Below are 22,491 nucleotides of genomic sequence, written 5' to 3' on the forward strand. Positions count from 1 at the left end.
AGATTAGGTAGCTGCCCCCCAGTATAGGTTAGATTAGGTAGGTGCCCCCCAGGATAGATTAGGTAGCTGCCCCCCAGGATAGATTAGGTAGCTGCCCGTCCCCATAATGGAGGGGGGGGGCCGCAGCCGCGGGGAGGGCAGCCCGACCTCTACCTCCCTTCCTCTCCCCGGGGCCCCCCCTCAGATGCAGAGTAAGCGGCTAACGGAAGCGCTATAGGCAGAACTCACCTCCGTCCCTGGTTCCAATCGCCGCTGATCTCCTCTCTGGCTGGCTCTGCATAGATGCTTACACACGCAGCTTCCCGTTTAGCTGGAAGCTGCGTGTGTAACAACATCTATGCAGAGCCAGCCAGAGAGGAGATCAGCGGCGAGTGGAACGCAGGGAGGTGAGTTCTGCCTATAGCGCTTCCGTTAGCCGCTTACTCTGCATCTGAGGGGGGGCCCCGGGGAGAGGAAGGGAGGAAGAGGTCGGGCTGCCCTCCCCGCGGCTGCGGCTCCCTCCTACCAGCGCGAACGGGCGCATGGCCCTCCAAACGGAGATGGGCCCCCCGGGCCCCTCCCCCGCCTCCTCAGGAGCCGGGCCCGGTCGCCAAGGCGACCGCTGCGACCACGGGCCCTACGCCCTTGGGTATCCACACATCCTACTGGTAACACTGAACTTTGCTGACAGCTTTTAGAGTTGGGAGAGAAGCTGGAGTGATTTACACTGTGTGACAATACAAGTTACCATAGATTGCTGGATAGCGGAGAGTCTCTGCATGATTTATGGGCACTATTTTTGGGACACTGCCCTTCATATGTACCGTATATACTTTGTTGTTAGAACTGCAGAAAAGACAGTGCTTTTTCCCCTACAGTACCTTAAATAACAGGCTGAGTACCGTACTTACGGCACCCCCCAATATACAGTACTGGTTTCCAGATTGTGATTACAGCACCGTAAAGTGTGGGGAAGGTGGGAGGTTAATGAGAGCATTAGGTGACATGTGGTGGGTTTCAGAGCAATTGATGGAATATTGGGGGGGAGGGGCAATGAGGCCAGCTGATGGAATATTGGGGCTATGAGAGCACCTGATGGAATATGGGGGGATATGAGAGCACCTGATGCAATATGGGGGGATATGAGAGCACCTGATGCAATATGGGGGGATATGAGAGCACCTGATGCAATATGGGGGGATATGAGAGCACCTGATTGAATATGGGGGCTATGAGGGCACCTGATGGAATATGAGAGCACCTGATGGAATATGGGGGATGTGAGAGCACCTGATGGAATATGGGGGGATATGGGAGCACCTTGTGGAATATGGAGGGATATGAGAGCACCTGATTGAATATGGGGGCTATGAGGGAACCTGATGGAATATGAGAGCACCTGATGGAATATGAGGGATGTGAGAGCACCTGATGGAATATGGGGGGATATGGGAGCACCTTGTGGAATATGGAGGGATATGGGAGCACCTGATGGAATATGGGGGATGTGAGAGCACCTGATGGAATATGGGGGGATATGGGAGCACCTTGTGGAATATGGAGGGATATGGGAGCACCTGATGGAATGTGAGAGCACCTGATGGAATATGGGGGATGTGAGAGCACCTGATTGAATTTGGGAACACCTGATGGAATATGAGAGCACCTGATGGAATATGGGGGATATGGGAGCACCTTGTGGAATATGGAGGGATATGGAAGCACCTGATGGAATATGGGGGGATGTGAGAGCACCTGATGGAATATGGGGGGATATGGGAGCACCTTGTGGAATATGGAGGGATATGGGAGCACCTGATGGAATGTGAGAGCACCTGATGGAATATGGGGGATGTGAGAGCACCTGATTGAATTTGGGAACACCTGATGGAATATGAGAGCAGCTGATGGAATATGGGGGATATGGGAGCACCTTGTGGAATATGGAGGGATATGGGAGCACCTGATGGAATATGGGGGATGTGAGAGCACCTGATTGAATTTGGGAACACCTGATGGAATATGAGAGCACCTGATGGAATATGGGGGATATGAGAGCACCTGATAGAATATGGGGGGATATGAGAGCACCTGATGGAATATGAGAGCGCCTGATGGAATATGGGGTGATATGGGAGCACCTGATGGAATATGGGGGCATATGAGAGCACCTGATGGAATATGGGGGCATATGAGAGCGCCTGATGCAATATGGGGTGATATGAGAGCACCTGATGGGATATGGGGAATATGAGAACACTTGATGGAATATGGGGGTGGGGGAATGGAAAAAATGTATTGGTATTACTGACAGTTCTTTCTGGATTTTGTTGCAGAAACTAAGATGTCAAAGCAAAAGAGACTGTCATATAAAGTTTCATTCAAACTGGAAGTGATAAAATATGCCAAGGAGCATGGAAACAGAGCAGCGGAGAGACACTTTGGCCCACCTCCCTCTGAAAAGATGATAAGGGAATGGAGGAAACAGGAGGATCAGCTGCAAAAGCTGGACAAAACTAAGCACACCTTACGTGGGCATGCTGCAAAGTGGCCAGAATTGGAGGTGGACATGAAGGAGTGGATCACTCGTCACCGAGAAAATGGCTTATGCGTCACAACCAAAATGATAATGTATGAAGCCAAGCGCATTGCTGTGGAGAAAGGCATTCAAGATTTCACCGGCTCGCCATCATGGTGCTACCGTTTTATGAAGCGATCTGGCCTTGCTATGCGCACCAAAACCAGAATTGCTCAAAAAATGCCAAAAGAATATGAAGACAAGATTCTGTCTTTTCATAAATTTGTCATTGATGCCAGAAAGAGGAATAATTATGAAATGAGCCAGATAGGGAATATGGATGAGGTCCCACTAACTTTTGATGTCCCATCCAATAGGACTGTAGATCACAAAGGAGCAAAATCTATAACCGTGAAAACCTCAGGACATGAAAAAACACATTACACGGTTGTCTTGTCCTGCTGTGCAGATGGTACCAAATTGCCACCAATGCTCATTTTCAAAAGGAAAACTTTTCCCAAAGAAGTGATTCCTCGGGGAGTTGTGGTGCATGTCCATGACAAAGGCTGGATGGATGAAAAGGGAATGAGGCTCTGGATTGAAAAGGTGTGGTCCAAACGTCCTGGTGGGCTTCTGAAAAAAACATCTTTATTGGTGCTTGACCAATTCAGAGCACATATCACTGACACTACAAAAAAGCACTTTAAAGATGTCAAGACTCATTTAGCTGTTATCCCTGGTGGACTTACAAGCCAGCTGCAACCACTCGATGTGTCTATCAACAAACCCTTTAAAGTGTTTATGAGAGAAGAGTGGAATAGATGGATGAGTGCTGGGAACCATGATCTTACACCGACAGGGAGAATGAAGAGGCCCACAATTACCCAAGTCTGTGAGTGGGTAAAAGCTTCATGGGACTTGGTAAAGGAGGAAATTGTCGTACGGTCCTTCAAGAAATGCGGCATCAGCAATGCCTTGGATGGTTCAGAGGATGACCTGTTATTTGAGAATGCCAACAGTAGTGACGAAACTACCAGCAATACTAGTGACTGTGAGGAACTGAACCTTTTTGATTCCGACACTGATGATGAGGAGTTCTTCGGATACCCATAAAAAACTTTTACCAGAGACCTTGAAGTTCAATGTTTTCTGTTTTATTACTACAGTCTCTTGTCAATGTGTTTTTACTGATGTTATTTGTTATAATAATGGTTCTATGCTGCTAATAGTTCTATGCTGCTGTTCACTTTGTTTACATGTGTCCAGGACTGTTATTGTGGTTTTTAATACTGCATAAAATATTTTAGGACACAATTTGGCTCAGAATCTTTTTTTTTCTTGATTTCCCTACTCAAAAACTAGGTGCGCCTTATGGTCCGGTGCGTCTTATGGTCCGAAAAATACGGTATTTTTTACAAATCTGGCCTCGTAAGTCCTTTAAATCTACCAGAACTAAAGTAAAATGTTGCTCCTAAATGACCATGCATGTATACATAGAATTAAAGAGAGATGAAATGCTGCATCACTAAACTTTGTCATTACCTACTTCACCACCGGTGTAGAGGTCAGAGCCTGTCGGATGAACGACAGCATCGCTTTCGAGGTTGGCAATGTCAGCCTTTACAACTTGCAACTATAATAGGCAAACACATGTACATCAACTGGGTTGGATAAGGGAAATTGAGAGCATTAATTATTCTGCCTTGTTCCTTGCAATGCTACCTTGAAACCTCTGCAATATAACTGAAATCCACATTCTCTTTAAACATACTGAAAGGAGCAGATGTGGACATGTTTGTGAAGACAACTTTAACCTTTTCGTAACATTTTGGTGACACTATTTTTAACATTGGCGAGAAATGGCAGCTGGAATTGCGTAGCGGTCCTAAAGGAAGGAAAGCTGGTTGTAGCTTCATGAACTGTGACAATTTTTGGACTATAAATGATCTCCCAAATTATGTACATACTCTTAATCCAGTGAGAATTCCAGAAATGATACTTTTAATAAAAAAAGTTTATTATATTATTTCTACCCGTATCTGAACTCTGGATGTCTTTTTTTTTTTTATTAAAAGGTGTTTATAAAATGGTGTTTATACTGTATATTCTCCTCTGATTAGCAATGTACTTTAACCCTTTAGCAGCCAATTTATTTAGAGGCTTGCAAGTGCTCCAGGCCAATTTTCGCACTTTAATTTATTTGTTATATTTCCTTGCTTCTAATTAGTACCACTGTAATGTGTATTTATGGCCTCTAGAGTGCATTGTGAGACAATAATAGAGGACTTCTGTTTCAGTTTCTAGATTTTCTGCTAGCAGACAGAGATAAAAAGATTCCAAGAATTTACAGAACAATGAGTTCTGCCAACTGAGGCCAAAAGCAGTGCACTTATCTCAAACCAGATAACTGTAATGAAGCGCACAGCAATTTTACCGTTATTTACCCTGGCAAGTGATATAGTGTAGCACAATTCACACAAAATGTGTTAATTGTGTAACTTGAACATTGCTAGGGTAATACATATTATGCTACTCGCAGTGTACATTACTCAATGCTTGCGTTACCTAGACAATGCGAGTCTAAATCAAATAAGAAAAATAATGACTAGGAGAATCACTGGGAGAAAAAGTTAATTGCATATGGCCCTTAGTTTATTGGCAGCTGTTATTTGAAATTTTTATACACAACGGGACCGATTCAATTCACAAGTTTTCTCCTAAGTGATATTTTCACACCTTATCAATACAATGCCTTTTAACCACTTCAGGATGAGAAGAATTTTCCCATAACAGCGCTGCCCCCATTCATTCACCAATACTTTATTACTACTTATCACACCTAAATTATCTATCTATTTTTTTTTCAGGACAAATTAGGTTTTTAGCATGTGTTAATTTTGTAAAATCCCTTATTTTCTATGCATTTTAAAGGGAAAAATCAGGAAAAAAAACACACACACTTTTTCTCCATTTACATCCAGTATAGCTTTACAATACACAGGGCTAACTTTAAGTTAAACCCACACATTTTATTTGCTTATTCATCCTGGTTAATATAACATTTAGATATATGGTGGCATTATTGTATTTGGAAATAAAGGTGTCTTTTTTCTGTTTTCTCATTGTACACCATCGATGATTACAAGACCACATTTGCAAAAATAATAGTAATATACCCTCATGGCATACAAATTTAAAAAGCAAATTTCCTAAGGTAAGAATATAGGTTTTTCTTTTAGATTCTGTAACTTTATCATTTTGCAAGTCTTTTATTTTGGTCCAAATGTTCATTTACAGCTGAATTATTACACATTTCCTTCAGATTTAAGAAGGCAAATTTCACCAAGCATTGCTTATTAGTAAGAGGGATTTTAGGTCTCTTTTATCCCCCTATACATTCCTAGTGTTTTGGGTCACCCCGAGCTGCTTGATTACTCTGTTATTTTGGTACAGACTATGCGAAAATGTAATTGCTTTTGATTCAGTTTGTGACTAAAAAGAATGCACAAGACATGGGCCTCAACCCTAAAACTGTCTAAACTCTATTCTACTACTTATCATGCTTAAAATGTTACCACATGTCTCTTGTAGTTTTTCTACAACATTCCCAAGTTTGATCATAATTTTGAAAATTACATTTTATGTTTTGATTGAGTTTGTCCCTACCTATTATTTTTTTTTTTTTTAATGTGACGTGGGTCCAAGCTTTAAGACACCAAAATGTATTGTACAACTCGTCATGGTTAAAATTATACCACATGTGCCACATTTAGTAACAAACTGGTGGTGCATTGTCCACAAATACACAGGACGTATATATGTAATGTCCTTTGTCATGAAGTGGTTAAGCCACCATGAAGCAAGAAAACCTACTTTTTGCTACTTTTTCAATTGCAGGGTGCAAAAGTTAAACAGAAGACGAAAAATGATCTTCTAGGAAAAAAAAGTGAATTGGATCGGGCCCATTATATTTTATACAGACTAGAAATTATATACTTACTTGAACTCTTGCTGACTATGAAGCCTTGCTTATGCAGAAGCTGGATATCACTTTGTCTGCTGGACTGCATGTATTGGAACTGCTCCCCTCTGATGTGCTTTGTTGGGAGCCACTATTGCTTTGCCTGGAACTGCTTGTGAATACACTGCTCTTTCAACGTACCTTGCTATGTCCATTATATCAACAGTAAGAATGCTGCTTTGCTGGCTGCTATCTCAGGCTATACCGTTCTGTATGAACTCTCTGTGAACACATTGCCTTACTGGCCCATTCTGCTGTGTATATTGGGCCTGTTTGCAATATAACAACACTGAGGACTTTGATTGGCTGATTGCAGCCCCCAGTTTCTCTTCAAGCATCTACTGTGTTAATGGGCGGTTCACAATTGAACTTTATGCTCTGTCTACTGGATCACCAGCACCTTTATATATACTGCTTTGTTGAAGCTTCTGATCACTGTTTATACAGATTTGGTAGAGGTTGTGGAGGGTTTGGAGGTCCCCTGGGAGGGTGTGGGAGGGGGTGCGGGGTGGGTACATTTTTATTGGCCATTTTTTAAGAATGTTTGATATAATTTGATTAATAAAGTAAACTTTTTGGGAATAATTATCCTATGTGATTTGGTGCTCAGTCGGGTCATACCTACTTTTATATTTATCTCGCTGTTTTTGGATTGTTACAAATTATATAGAACTCTAATAATATGGAGGGAATCAGTAATTGAAAAAGTATTCATTTCTGAAATAAGTAACAAGCATGTTATGAATTTATATTCGTTCCATATTTTCAAACATAATATTAACAATACATATAAAGCCAGATCATGTGGGCATGGGTATCCTAACAAGCTACATCCAACTTTGCCAACTACATTTAAAGAAAAATATTACACAAAAATAACTGATTTCAGTAGAAGATAATTCTCAGCTTTTGTTACTACAAGTTATGTCTTCAGTGTATATCTATTGGTGGATGAAACAAATAAACTGGGGATTTCAAATCACAAACGTGCATGTTTAAAAAAGAGGTTATAGCTATAATTTGAAGGCAGCAAATAGCATTTTAATATGGAGATTTTATATGGACAGCTCACTTAACAGTGACATAGATTGAGGATAGGTTCACAGTGGTCAGTTGCATAATTCATGTGTTATAATGAGTGTGAACTGCAATGGAGACTGGACATAGACTATAATACAAAGCCTGCATGCAGCGAGTTAGAATAACGTGCTCTGTTAGGGCTCTTTCACAGTGCGAAGTTATTAAAGTTGCATGTTAAAACAACATGTAACACAGAATAACTGACAGCGATGAAAAATCAATGGCCTGTTCACAGTGCAGACGTTGCATTGGTGTCTAACGCTGCACGTTAAATGAAAGTGCTGCATGCTGTGCGTTATACACATTTTTAGCTGCGTTAGACAGTTTGCACATGCTCAGTAACACTTGGTGACATACTCTTCATTGCCTGTATTTTCTACTGTACATGCTGTATGCGGTTGTAACGATACGTTGCGACTTTTTGCCCACGTTGCGTCGTTACTTTGCAGCGCGACTTTAACGTTGCATCAAACCGCAACGTCCTAATGTGAAAGTAACCTTACTGTGGACAGGTCCACAGAATTGTATGGGCAGCGAGTTGACATGCAGAATTATTCTGCAATACAACTTAGCACTGTGAACAGTGCCTAAGGGACATAAAATAAGGGCTTATGAAAGTAATTTAAATACTGAAATAATACTGAACCAATTAAAGAAAAGACAATGATTACAAAAATGAAAAAAATAAGTTTTGGTGTTTTTTATATATACTATTTCTTATAGTACTGTACACATATAAGAATACAAGAATTGTCACAATGACAAGCTTTGTAAAAGCTTTGACTCTGTAACCTAAAAGTCAGCATATTTTTCTATGGAAAAATTCAATGCTGTGGAAACTGGACTGTGCCATTACAGTAGGGGAGAATCAATTTTTTTTACAATTTAAAGAAAGTTGCAGATCGATTTGCAAGATTGTGTAATCACAATTTTGCAGGTAATCTATACCTTGTAACAGCAGGACTTCTGTGGCCAGGAAATACATTTAGATCTTTACAACTGTAGTTTTGTGATGCGTACACCACTGAATAATAATGCATGGTGTCTAAAGAGGGGTCAGGGACAGCCGTACACTTCCTGGATTCTTGGCATAGGCAGCATTAATGGCTGCCCCCACCAAGTTTAATTTAGCGTGTGTATGGATCTAACCTCTGTGTATATGGATAGTGAAAAATGGATAATGATCTACTTTTGGACAGCTCTAGATTTGGACATATAGTAAACAAAAGTTTGCTTTCTTAAAGCAGAAATTATTCAATTGTAGCCCCTTGCACACTCTTATGAGTTCTGGTTCACCATGAGCTTGCTGGGTACTCTGACACATAGTAAAAACAGTGGGTTTGCTGTTGTTGTTTTCAATGTGTTTTTAATGTGATGTATTTATACCAGCTTAAAATTGTAACATGTAACAACAAAATATGTCATAACAAAAATAGTATGTATTTTGTACATGAAGACAACTTTGTTAATAAGTATGACAAGTTGTAACTCAAGCCGTTTGGAAGTAGTGGACTGCCTGTTTGAGTTTTTCCATAAACAAACTGATTGAAATATTTTAGGGAACAAAGGCAAATATTTTACAAACCAAAGCATTCATTACCGATGTGAAATAGAATTTTCTGCAATAAATGTCCTTTAGGAGATATCACAATAAAATCTTCGAAAAAAATAATTTATAGCAATTAAGGTATTTCGATATAAATCTCCATCATAATATCTTAATAAGGGGTTAGTGTAATAAAATATGCTTATGATCAAATATACACAAACGTTTGTTGCAGTCCATGGTTTTTTTTTCCAACCAACCAATATAACTACCATTATAATGATTTTGTATTGATTATTAAAAAATAATTTTTTGTGACCTTTAATATTTCCCAATGAAAACAATTTTTCAAGTCAACTGTAGCAAAAGTGAGACACTATCTTCCACGAAATGGCAAAATAAAAAAAAAATCAAATCAAATAAAATAAAAAAGGACAAAAGCAACTAACAGTGAGAGATAATTATAGAAAGAAGAAGTTTGCAAAGCCAAATACTTAATGTGAGCGTAATTAAACAGAATCATTGCTTAGCATTGGTCAATGAAATGCAACATTTTCCAGCTTGGATGTAAGTTGCACAAAGCTTGGAACTGCACCAATCCAAATTAGCAGGAAGCCCATGTGATTAGCCCAATTCTAAACTATGTACAATTTGTATGAAAATGTGCATGCAATCTGCAAAAACAGCATCTCATTGACCGGATGCTATTAGGGATGGTCAATGAGATGCAAGTAATTTCTAGTTAATGCAGGATTATGCAAACTTTGAATGCAACATTTATGCAGCTTAAAAATGAGCAAATCAAATTTTACCCAAGCAATATTTGATTGGTTCATTTTCAAGCTGCACACAAAATTTGCATAATACTGCATCAACTCGAAATTATTTGCATCTCATTGACCATCTCTAATCTCTATAACTAGGATAATTGTTTACTCTTTAGAAAATGTTGAAATCTATAATTATCACTCGACCATTAGCTCTTACAAGACCCATGCCCCATTTACCTATATCGTCTTTAAGGTCAATGTCAGCATTGGTAGGATTGATAACAGCCTCCACCTCAAATCCGGCTAAATTAGTGATCTCACTGTGAATGAGGTTCAGCTGCAAGAAAAGCACGAGCGGGAAGATAGTAGTGCAGTGGCAAGAGGTAAAGCAGAAAAAAGAGCAAGCGGTACAGATGTAGGCAGGATCATCAAATTAAAATGTCACAGGATCATACAAGCAGGAGCAGTTAGTAAATAGGCAGAACCATGCATAGGGCTTGCCTTTTAAACACAAAAAAAGTTAATGTCATTTACATTTTTCTTTGCCTTTGGAAGGTCACAATATTATTGTAATATCTTTTAGTAAATGATAAAGGAGTTATACTAATTGTGCTTTTTTTTTTTTCGAAAACTGCAGCTAAACCTTTCCTTAAAATTAAATATGTAATATTTTTTTTTTTTTTGGTCTTGTGGTTGAACTTCATGGATGGGTGTTTTTTTTTTTTTTTCTTTCTTTTTAACCAAAACACGTAGCTAAAAAAAGTGGACCTGAACTTGAGTTAAAACATTACATTAGTAAGCCTGAATTAAAGGGCACTAAGAATTCATGTCTCATTTAAAAATAAATAAATCCCATGATACTTTTTTTTTTTTTGTCAGCCCAGGCTGCCCTTATGTGCCACGAGTGGAGGGTCGCAGCAAAGTATACTAGGAACTTTATATTGTAAGTACACCACAAAATTGAAGTCTTGCAGGAACTGGCTGTCATGAGGCTGTGTTCCCACCTGAACCAGACCATGGCCTCAATTCACTAAGCAGTTTAGACTAGTCTACAGATGGTTTTTAGTCTACTGATGGTTTGGTGTAAGGTTTTAGACCTGTTTTTAGACCTGGTCTAACATTCAGCAATTACACAATTCACAAAGGCAAACAAGGAGTAACCACGCCCACTTTTTCTGAAAGAGATTAGACCAGCTGATTTTCGTTGGTAAAGTAATCAGTAAAGTTGGTAAAGTTGGTAAAGTAAAAAAGCCCAGGGCTCGCTACATGATTTAAAAAAAAAAAATGAAAAAAAAAAGTGCTGCGCCCCCTCCTGGGCGATGCAATTGTATCGCCCAGAGGGTTAATTATGCAGGCTTTTAATTGTATGCAAAGGAGAGCGCCTCAAAGGAGAAGGATGTCATAGCTACTTGTTTGTGAATTGCATCTTTTGATCATTTCCCCTGCTTTACCCACCTAATTACCAAATGGTTTACACCAGATCTAAAAACAGGTCTAAAACATTTGGTAATAGTGAATTCCCCTTTGAAGCAACTGACCAAACCATCAGTAGACTAAAAACCATCTGTAGACTAGTCTAAACTGCTTAGTGAATTGAGGCCCATGTGTGGCCAGCGGGAGTGGACAGTGCAGTGTCCGGTCCAATAGTCCGGCATGGTCCAGCTGTATCCTTGGGCAGAGGAGTTACCCCCATAAGCTATATGGGGAATGCATCCGCCTGCACAGCATTATCCTGGTTGGCACGGAAGTGCAGCCCACTCACTGCAAAGGATCCTGCGGATCCACTGCAGCGTGACAAGTAGGAACGGCTCCTACTTGTAAAATAAGAGCCATTCACTGTCTGTTTAGTGATGAGCAGATAATGGACGAAAAAAATGTCCGTTCTCCGCAAAAGTGAAAATCGAGCCTAATGCTGAGAGTTCAGCATGAGTTTTTTTCGATTGATAATTTCTGACAGGTCTGATTTGATTTTGATTGTTTTTCTGATTGATTCTCTCATAGAAATGGATGGAAATCAATCAGAGAAACGATCAGAAAATTGATCAGAAACCTGATCGGAAATTCGATCGGAAAGTAAATCTACCAAAAAAAACAAAAAAAAAACTCATTGTGTATTCCCAGCATGAGGCATGGCCTGTGTAATCGGTTTCCCTGCTCCTGCAGTCAGATAACAATAGTTCACAATGCTGTTATCAGTGTTTATTGCAGATTTGCATGGTTCTTATCTGAACAACAGTCAAAAGGTCCCTTCTCTCCCTGCCCTTAGATGCTGGCTTTCTGACAGCGGACAGTGCAGGGAGAGAAGGGATGCTGGCTAAGGGCAGGGAGAGAAGGCATGCTGGCTAAGGGTAGGGAGAGAAGGGATGCTGGCTAAGGGCAGGGAGAAAAGGTATGCTGGCAAAGGGCAGGAGGAAAGGGATGCTGGCTAAGGGCAGGAGAGAAGGGATGCAGGCTAGGGGCAGGGAGAGAAGGGATGCAGGCTAAGGGCAGGGAGAGAAGGGATGCAGGCTAAGGGCAGGGAGAGAAGGGATGCAGGCTAAGGGCAGGGAGAGAAGGGATGCTGGCTAAGGGCAGGGAGAGAAGGGATGCTGGCTAAGGGCAGGGAGAGAAGGGATGCTGGCTAAGGGCAGGGAGAGAAGGGATGCTGGCTAAGGGCAGGGAGAGAAGGGATTCTGGCTAAGGGCAGGGAGAGAAGGGATTCTGGCTAAGGGCAGGGAGAGAAGGGATTCTGGCTAAGGGCAGGGAGAGAAGGGATTCTGGCTAAGGGCAGGGAGAGAAGGGATTCTGGCTAAGGGCAGGGAGAGAAGAGATGCTGGCTAAGGGCAGGGAGAGAAGAGATGCTGGCTAAGGGCAGGGAGAGAAGAGATGCTGGCTAAGGGCAGGGAGAGAAGAGATGCTGGCTAAGGGCAGGGAGAGAAGGGATTCTGGCTAAGAGCAGGGAGAGAAGGGATTCTGGCTAAGGGCAGGGAGAGAAGATACGCTGGCTAAGGGCAGGGAGAGAAGGGATGCTGGCTAAGGGCAGGGAGAGAAGGGATGCTGGCTAAGGGCAGGGAGAGAAGGAATGCTGGCTAAGGGTAGGAAAAAGGGGGAAGCGGTAGCTTCCACCAAACTTCCCCCTGAACATAGCAGCTCTGAGTCAGATGAAAACAGGAGAAAGTGCATGAAAATTAATGGTAAATATTCCAGGACACTGCTGCAGATTACCATTTGGATACAGAGGGTGTGGCATTGTGTCTGCCACTGATGTGATATGTACTGCTGAGATCCCTTTAAGAACATTCTTAACTACTACAAAGTGGAACCCGTGTTGGAAAAAAACTTTCTATCTGTGGACCCTGCGTGTTCAGGTTTACTGAAGGTTTTGGTGATGGAGGCCCTGTCCTCTCAGTCATGTGACTCCAGTCTGGCCTCTGCATGGGATCAGAGACTGAAGCATAACATCAAGAGACAAAGCTGCAAGCTGCATGTCGACCACTCAACATTTTTGGCAAAATTTTGGCAGGATTTTCCTGATGACAACAAAGATTCTGCTTTAAGCTGAGCACTCCCTTCTCCCTTGCCAGTAATGATCCGATGTGGCTTTCAATCATGCCCAATGACATCTCAAGTGTGACAGTGCTTATCATTTGGTTATCTGGTACTCCACAGATAGATTTGGAGCAATTAAACCAAAAATGGCTGCCTCAAGTGACTGTCATCTAAGTCTATGAGTAATTTCGGACCAGAAGGAGCCACCCAAGTGAAGGTTCATGGAAAGCGGAAAAGTGAAGTAATAAAATATATGCCAAAAGCACAGCAAATATGCTATAGGTAAAAAAACATATAAAAAGCAGCTACACGAGCACAGACTAGGCAATAAATCAACTATTCCCAGATCACAGGTCAGTGGGAGAGTAGGAATTGGTGCACAATGTTTCAGAATTCAAATTCAATCAGAACTTTAGATAAAGAAATAAAATAAAACAACTGCACTAGTGTTCTGCAAGATATGCACCATTTAGGCTTCCTACCCATTTGCGCACTGCTTGCAACGCAGTTGGCTGTACGTCTTAAATAGCAAACCACGGCACTTGGGTTGCTCTCCATTGCAGTGTGAATCCCATTCATTTGTAATAAACAGGATTGCACTGCGTTGTGCGCAAACATGCATGAAACCATGTGTTGCGTTACTGCATCCAATTGCAATGCATATGTGGGAACATCAGGCAGTGCAGTTTATGCACTTCTGATGAGCTTGCATATATTGCACACTCTGAGGCTTCTTTCAAAAGGACCACTGAACTGTGTGATTCCCAAGCAGTCCAGTGCCCACGAGTGCCACCCACGAGTGCTATTCACGTGCAATTTAAATGCGGTTGAATGTGAGCGATTCTAACACCACACGTGTCAGTGATTGACATGCGGTGGTGATACCTGGCGGAAGTGAACTACAACTTATAGCGTCTGAGCATGGCTGCAGGCAAGCACAGATGTGACTCAATTTTTTGGGGGGTCACCTGTCCAGCACTAGTACTGAATGCTCACAAGCACCCGGCTTTGCAGGAGAGCAGCTGACAGGCAGTGAATCCGCCACCTGTCAGCTGCTCATCTGAAAAAGGCCTTAGAGTTGCTAAAGATGTGCAAGTAGGGACGAGGCCTAAACGAAGTACATCATTGTGGATCCATTAAACAATCCCCCCCCCCCACCTATCTGATTGGCTGAACTTTACTACTGCTCCAAATCACACTTCCAGTGGACAAACTATCCAAAATCAGTTGGAAGTTTATCGACTTACAGTGTGGGAGGGGATAATTTTCAGGCAGATATAATCAGTGTCTGGCCATCTTACGTAATTGTGAACTTGCGCTTTAATAGATGGGGTACATAACTAACTACTTGGTGCTCATAACAAGAATCCGACATTCTGCTCCAATCCGACATTCTGCTAGTTTAATAAAATAATAAAAAATGTAGATGTGTATAAAGTGATTAAAGTGAATCCGAGATGAAAAACTAACTATAATTACAGAGGCGCTTAATTTGAATCCTTGTGCAGATTGTTTGATACTCCTCCCTATATTGCCTGATGAAGCGGGGTTGAACCTGCGAAACGCGTTGCATTTCTTTTTGGAGTTCCTAATAAATGTGTTTGACTGTCTGAATCGCAGTCGTTGTCGTGTCTGCTTGAGGGAGGTAAGACCACCACTTCCTCCTTCAATTTTGCCATTTAAGTTGGTTTTTAAGCTCATTTAATCTAATCTTATACTTTTGGCGCCTCTGTTCATTGTATATAACTATAATAAGTAACTTGTCTATATATATTGTCTAAAGTTTAGACAGTTTACATAGCATATCAAGCTGCAAACAGCTTTAATGTTTTATGAATATTTATTCCTGTGATAAAATGAGGGCAGCCATGTTCTGTTTGTCACAGGCTGAGGGCTGGAGATGCTATCAGCTTGCGTGTGTGTAAATTCAGTCCCCTCTCCTCCTCCCTCTGCCTCTGAAATCTCTGGCTAGTAACCTCCTCCTCCTCCTGCCCAGACTGAGCTCCCATAAGCCCTTGCTACTGTCTGAAAATGCCAAGGCACTGTGAAAAGCTGTGGGCGAGGCTTTATGGGGAATTAGAGTATTAAAACAAAACAAAAAAAGTATTTGGCTTGAGGAATGCCCTATAAACTATATGAAAGGAACACAATTATGAAAAAAATATTATATATTCTATCTATCTATCTATTTACTACTTCTAAACATATATGTAAAGCTTACCTTCTGTCCCAGGAAAAGACTTTTGGTGGAAAGAATTGTGAAACCATTGGTGGGGGTCCCCTCTGTTGTACTGTCTGCACTTGCTGCTTTGCTCACTTCTCCCTGCTTCTTCTGTATACAGGGGGAAAAAAAACAACAAAAAACTAACAATGTATATATATGCAAACAATTATTTTTGACAGGAAATATAAAATGTTATATTCACAAAGCAGCGTCAAATTGCCATGTGCAATAGAGAAGACTTAGGGCCCGTTTCCACCTGTGCGTTGCGATTCCAGTGCGGAAAACGCATGTGCGATTTCGGATGCGGATGCGTTTTTCCATGCGATTTCGCATGCGTTTTGGGGCCAAGCGGTTTTTAACCATGTCAATGCTGGTGTGCTTTTTATATTGTTTTTACGCAAAAACACATAGAAAAAACGCATGGCAAAAACGCACGCGTTTTTCCTATTAATTACATTGTATGCGATTCGCACACCGCTTTGTGGTGTGCGAATTCTGATGGCTCTGCCATGCAGATTTTTTCTGCACAGAAAAACGCTAAGAAATCCTGACAAGTGGAAACAGTCCCATCCACTTGTATTGTCTATGGGAATCTGCATGCAGGAAATGCATGCAGATTCTCTCTAGTGGAAATGGGCCCTTATGTTTACAATGTGCACATTGCTAGTGTAATGTGTAGTACGCCATTTGCATACTATTTACCCAAGTAAAGAAGCACATAGCACATCCCACATTATGTACAGTAAAATATATACAATAAAAACTTTGCTTTCCTACTTTTTCTTGCCCATATAGTTATCCTACTGACTTTTGTCCACAAGTCATAGAATCTGTATAAAAATCACAGCTCACAGAAAAGCATTGTTAGCATCTACCACTGCATGTATAATCAAATACATTCAGAAATCTTTGCATGTAGATGATACAGTATGTTTCTCACCAAATTCACTGAATCCTGCTAAACAAAAAGAAAAACTCTGTTCTGCGTTTGTTCCTCCATATCAACTGCAATTAGTATCTGAGAAACAAAATGGGCAGCTTCTGTGGGAGAAGGTAAAGGTTCCTACACACCTACCAACTATCTGCCAAACCTGTCTGTTAACCTCCCTGGTGGTATGGACGAGCTGAGTTCGTCCAGCAAAAACTTGCAAAAAGTGGTAATGACGAGCTGAGCTCGTCCATGCCGACAGGGAGATTTCTTGTTTCTCTGCCCCGCCGGCTGCATTTTTTTCTCATCAGAGGGATTCCCCAGGATGGCTGGATGCCTGACTGCACGCTGTGGGTAGCGATCTGTGCTACCCACAGCATGCAGAACAAACATCCAGCCACCCTAGGGAATCCCTGGGCAGCCAGCGGGGCAGAAAATGTGCGGGGGTTCCCCATTGTATGCGGAGGCAATGTGGAGGGGGATCCCCCTCTGTGCGGGTGGGCGGATCCCCTTCAATGGTGGCTATGTGGGCGGGGGGATCCCCCTCTGTTCGGGAATCCCCTTCAATGGTGGCTATGTGGGGGGGGGATCCCCCTCTGTGCAGGTGGGGGGATCCCCTTCAATGGCGGCTATGTGGGCGGGGGGCGGTATCCCCCTCTGTGCGGGTGGGGGGATCCCCCTTCAATGGTGGCTATTTGGGTGGCCTACCCCCCTCCAAACCCCCTCCCTTCCTCCCGATCCACCCCCTGTCTCAGCCCGTTGAGTAAATAGGTGTACTCACCCGAGGGCTTTCTCCAGCGAGGGCTGCAGCGCACTCTCTCCTCCATCTCCGAAGTCTCGTTCTCCGTTCAGTTACATTACGAGACTTGGTGACGTCACCAAGTCTCGTAATGTAACTGTACGGAGAACGAGACTTCGGAGATGGAGGAGGGAGTGCTCTGCAGCCGGCGCTGAGGAAAGCCCTCGGGCGAGTACACCTATTTACTCAACGGGTTGAGACAGGGGGGGGGGGGGGAATCGGGAGGGAGAGGGTTTGGAGGGGGATAGGCCACCCAAATAGCCACCATTGAAGGGGGATCCCCCCGCCCACATAGCCGCCATTGAAAGGGATTCCCCCACCCACTTGGCCATCATTGAAGGGGATCCCACCACCCGCACAGAGGGGGATCTCCCCGCCCACATAGCCGCCATTGAAGGGGATCACCCCACCCGCACAGAGGGGGATCCCCCTCCACATTGCCTCCGCATACAAGGGGGAACCCCCGCACATTCTCTGCCCCGCTGGCTGCCCAGGGATTCCCTAGGGTGGCTGGATGCTTGTTCTGCACGTTGTGGGTAGCACAGATCACTAACCACAGCGTGCTAGGATGGGGGGGGGGGGACATCTGGCAACCTATAAATCTGGCTAAACACCTGGCTCACTATATACCTGGCTGCACATCTGGCTCATTATATACCTGGCTGCACATCTGGCTACCTATACATCTGGCTAATTATACGTGGCTGCACATCTGGCTACCTATACATCTGGGTCTTCTACTCACCATTGGCGTGCTGATCCCTCGTCGCATACCTCTGATAGCTTCCCCAGTGTCTTCTTCCATGTCCCTTGGTGGATTTTGCTTCTCCCTCGCGGATCACATGTCCCCCGTTGATTAGCGTTGATGACACCAAGGCCATCGGCGTTGATGACAACAGCGTCATCAACATCTTGCAGAAAACACTTTTTTAAAATTAAATTCAATACAATAACTTGTATTGAATTCAATAAGAAAAAAAAAACTAATTGCAAAAAAAAAAAAAGGTTGAAAATTATTGGAAATTAATTGAAGCACTTTTTGCACAGAAATCCTGGGGAAATTGAACGCCAGGGTGGTTAAGCCCCATTCACACGCTCAACAGCGGTCTTTAATGCAGCACAATTGTCAAACAGCTTTTGTTGTGAAACAAGTTGAAACAACTAAAAAAAGTATTTTGCTATAACAGACAAGTTTGGCAGATAGTTGGACAGATAGTTGGTAGGTGTGTACGAACCATAACTAATAAGCTCCAGAACAAAGAGAAGCACAGTCTATTAGCCCTGTCAACATTTTTTTTATAAAAATTAAAATAAAAATAATAAAAAGTTGGTCCCTGCAGTGTCATTGTGTGGATAATACTTTACAGTAGAGGGGACATTCTGATAATTATTCCACTTTAAAGCTCTTGCTCAGGTTTTTTTTTTTTAATGCATTGTGTGTGAGATTAATTTTCAATACACAAAAATGTGTGAATTCCACAATTTTGCATTTTTTTAATACCTGGCTGAGCTTGCAATGCTGGCTTCATGTATAAATGTCATACATTTCCTTGGAAGCTTTCAAAACTTTAGGTTTCTTCGTCAGGCATGCTACAGAACTGTATCAGTTCTGTGTCATGCCTAAAGAAGAAACTTTAGGTTTTGAAAGCTTGCAAAGACAACTTGTACAGAGTTATTAAAGATATTACCATATTTTTCAGACTATAAGATGCACTTTTTCTCCCCCAAAAGTGGGAAGAAAAAGTCAGTGTGTCCTATAGTCCGAATAATACAATATTCAGACCGGTGCGGTGTATGTTGTAAGATGGCAAAAGTCCTCCATTCCCCTGTGTTCCAGTGTCATCATGGCCTTTGTGTCCCTGTGTCTCCCATTCCCCCGTGTCCTTCTCCCCGTGTCCTCCGGTGTCTCTGTTCCTCTGTACCCTAGTCTTTTTATATTGTATACTTGCAGCCACATTGCTCTCATCAATCAGAAATAGTTGATCAATAGGAATTGGTGGTGGGGGGGGGGGGGGATTGGAGGGAGCTGTACTAGACCTTTTTAACCACCTTAGCGGTATGGACGAGCTCAGCTCGTCCATTACCGCCAGAGGGTGCCGCTCAGGCCCTGCTGGGCCGATTTGGATCAAATAAAAAGCAGCACACGCAGCCGGCACTTTGCCAGCCGCGTGTGCTGCCCGATCGCCGCCGCTCTGCGGCGATTCGCCGCGAGCAGCGGCGAAAGAGGGTCCCCCCAGCCGCCGGAGCCCTGCGCAGCCGGAACAAATAGTTCCGGCCTGCGCTAAGGGCTGGATCGGAGGCGGCTGACGTCAGGACGTCGGCTGACGTCCATGACGTCACTCCGCTCGTCACCATGGCGATGAGGAAAGCCAAACAAGGAAGGCTGCTCATTGCAGCCTTCCTTGTTAATTCTGATCGCCGGAGGCGATCGGAATTATGCTCCAGGAGCGCCCTCTAGTGGGCTTTCATGCAGCCAACTTTCAGTTGGCTGCATGAAATAGTTTTTTTTTTATTTAAAAAAAACCCTCCCGCAGCCGCCCTGGCGATCTCAATAGAACGCCAGGGTGGTTAATAGGAGCCAAGGACTCGACGGCGGGACCATGGCTCTATCATTGGGGCCAATCACTGCACTCCCTGCTACTGCGTGCGGGGGTTGCTCTGTAAGGTGAGTGAAAGATGTTGGGAGTTTTAAACTGGTTACTGAGGATCTGTTATTGATAGCATTAAACTGAATAGTGCACTATTATATTATTGAATATTTGCTCAGTGCATTTTGAAGAAATGTACATGTCTTGCGACAGTGAAAGCTCATTGCTCTTAGATTTTTAACGCTGCTTTAGCAATGTTATTTTGCTGACCCAGCTGCAGGAAACCTACCTTGGATTTTCTCACCCCCTTTTTGGCACCCGGCTTTTTTGACGTTGATTTTTTTCCCGACGTGCTTTTGGCTTTTTTAGCAGGTGGCCCTGTAATGATTGCCTCCAGCTTCCCTCGGGTTCCCCGTTTCTTGGCCAACAGCTCCGGGTGAATATTTGGTAACACACCACCGCTGGCAATGGTGACGCCTTTCAACAGCTATAAAAGATACGTAAAAATACATGTAAAGCGAGCTGCTCATTTTAACAAATGGTTGCAGAGATTTACAGTATCTCGCAAAAGGGAAAACACCTCTCGCATTTTTTGTAAATATTTTATTACATCTTTCCATGGAATAAGACAACACTGACGATAGTACACTTTGATACAATGTAAAAGGGTTTTGTGGCCGCAGTTCAATTTTTCTCATGAGTTTCTTTCCCTTATCTTTTAATATCTGTAGATCATAAAAAAAGCAACACAAAACAAAACTATAGAGCACAAACCGAAAAAACGGGTGCATGAAAAAACGGCGCCAGAAAAAAAAAGGCCCAGCTGGATAACAAATTGGTGCCGGTAGATAGCGAAATCTCAAAAACGATAAACATCGCTAATGAAATTGGTTAACGATAAATACTGTTTTAAAACAGACAAGAGATGAAAATGAAAAGATAGAACGTTAAAAATTGGTACGTAATTTAACAATACAATTTAAAGTGGATCCGAGGTGAACTTTTACTCATTGCATAGTTGTGTTTCTTTCCTATTGTTTATAGGGCATTCCTCAAGCCAAATACTTTTTTCTTTTAATACTCTAATTCCCTATAAACTAAATAAACCACGCCCACAGGTTTTCAGAGAGCCTTGGCAGTAGCAAGGGCTCATGGGAGCTCAGTCTGGGCAGGAGGAGGAGGAGGTGATAATAGCCATTGATTTCAGAGGCAGAGGGGAGGAGGGAGGAGGAGTGGGGATTAGGTTTTTTTGCTCAAGATACAGATAAGCCTGCCTCTGTGTAATGTTTACAAACAACATGGCTGCTGTCATTGTATCACAGGAAGAAATAATCGTTTTTTATTAAAGCTGTTTGCAGCTAGATTTGTTGTGTAAACTATCTAAACTTTAGATAAGATATATAGACAAGTTACTTGTTATAGTTAGTTTTTCATCTCGGATCCGCTTTAACCTAACCCTACTCTCACACAGAACCCTACCCTGGTGATGCCTAAACTTAACTACTCCTATGATGGTGCCTAACCCTAACCACTCCCCCTGGTGGTGCCTAACCACCCAATGGGGCCTAACCCTAACCACCCCCCTGGTGGTGCCCAACCCTAACCATAACCCTTTGGTTAAAAAATCTGTACAAACAAACAAAATAATATGACAAACTATAAACAGTGCGAGCATCTAAAATAAAAACATATCTCAAAAACTTTAATGTTCTAATGTTAACGATATTTATTGGGTGCCCTTTTTTCTGCTTTGGGCGCCGTATTAACGATAAATGCATTAGAGTCTATGGCGGCGCCCTTTTCGTCCACTAGCCATCGGCGCCCTTTTTTCCTGCTACCAAAAAAACATAGTATGAAAAATTAGCCTTTAATTAAGGTACAATACAGACTGGTAAATAGTTAAAGTTAAAATCAAAACTCTTGAAATATTTCATGCAGGTGAAAACATAAAAAAAGGGAAAAGCTTAATGTATCTGGGCCTCGGTAATGGAATTTGTCAGTTTGCAAATGTCACGCTAAGAATTTCCATTGCCAGCTTGTTCAGCCTAAGCTGTGTCTGTCCAAAGATTTCCCAAATGACTGGTAGGGAGAAACATACCTAGCACAGGCAGAACACACTGGCAGTGAATGGTAATGGGACTTGGCAAAACAACACATACTGAAATAAACAGAGTGACACAGATGAGGCGATTAGTAGTACCAGAGCGCACTCTAGTGTTCACTGAGAAATTATCTGCAGCCACTACTATGAGGGAATAGAAAAAAACAGTGCAGCATTGTAAGGGCTTCAGACTTTGCTGCAGTATGCAAACAGTAATTACTGGCATTACTGAATAAATTCACAAATGAGTGAATATTAAGTGCCTGCTATTCTCAAAATAGATTTCTTTTTCATTTATTTTTTATACATTGCACTGACATCTTCCATGGTGCTTTACATTGTATACAGTCGTTGCTAGCTGTCCCTCAGAGGGACTCACAATTAAGGGTCCTTTTCCACTGCAAAACTT

The 22,491-nt window shown here is 42.4% G+C and overlaps 1 protein-coding gene across 2 annotated transcripts in view; it reads right to left on the minus strand.

The window, feature by feature from the left end:
• MACROH2A1 (macroH2A.1 histone) overlaps positions 1 to 22,491 on the minus strand; it is a 95,098-nt gene that overhangs the window by 38,094 nt on the left and 34,513 nt on the right. The window contains exons 4-6 of one of the 2 annotated variants that reach the window (XM_068277939.1): positions 20,271 to 20,468; positions 15,664 to 15,774; positions 10,152 to 10,251 (exon numbers count right to left, since the gene is read on the minus strand). In XM_068277939.1, the coding sequence (XP_068134040.1) occupies positions 10,152 to 10,251; positions 15,664 to 15,774; positions 20,271 to 20,468 (409 nt within the window). Of the gene's footprint in view, positions 1 to 4,039; positions 4,131 to 10,151; positions 10,252 to 15,663; positions 15,775 to 20,270; positions 20,469 to 22,491 lie in introns of both variants that reach the window. The other variant, XM_068277941.1, reaches the window with a different exon arrangement.

Source organism: Hyperolius riggenbachi, chromosome 3 (genome assembly GCF_040937935.1).
Source record: "Hyperolius riggenbachi isolate aHypRig1 chromosome 3, aHypRig1.pri, whole genome shotgun sequence".
NCBI lineage: Eukaryota > Metazoa > Chordata > Amphibia > Anura > Hyperoliidae > Hyperolius > Hyperolius riggenbachi.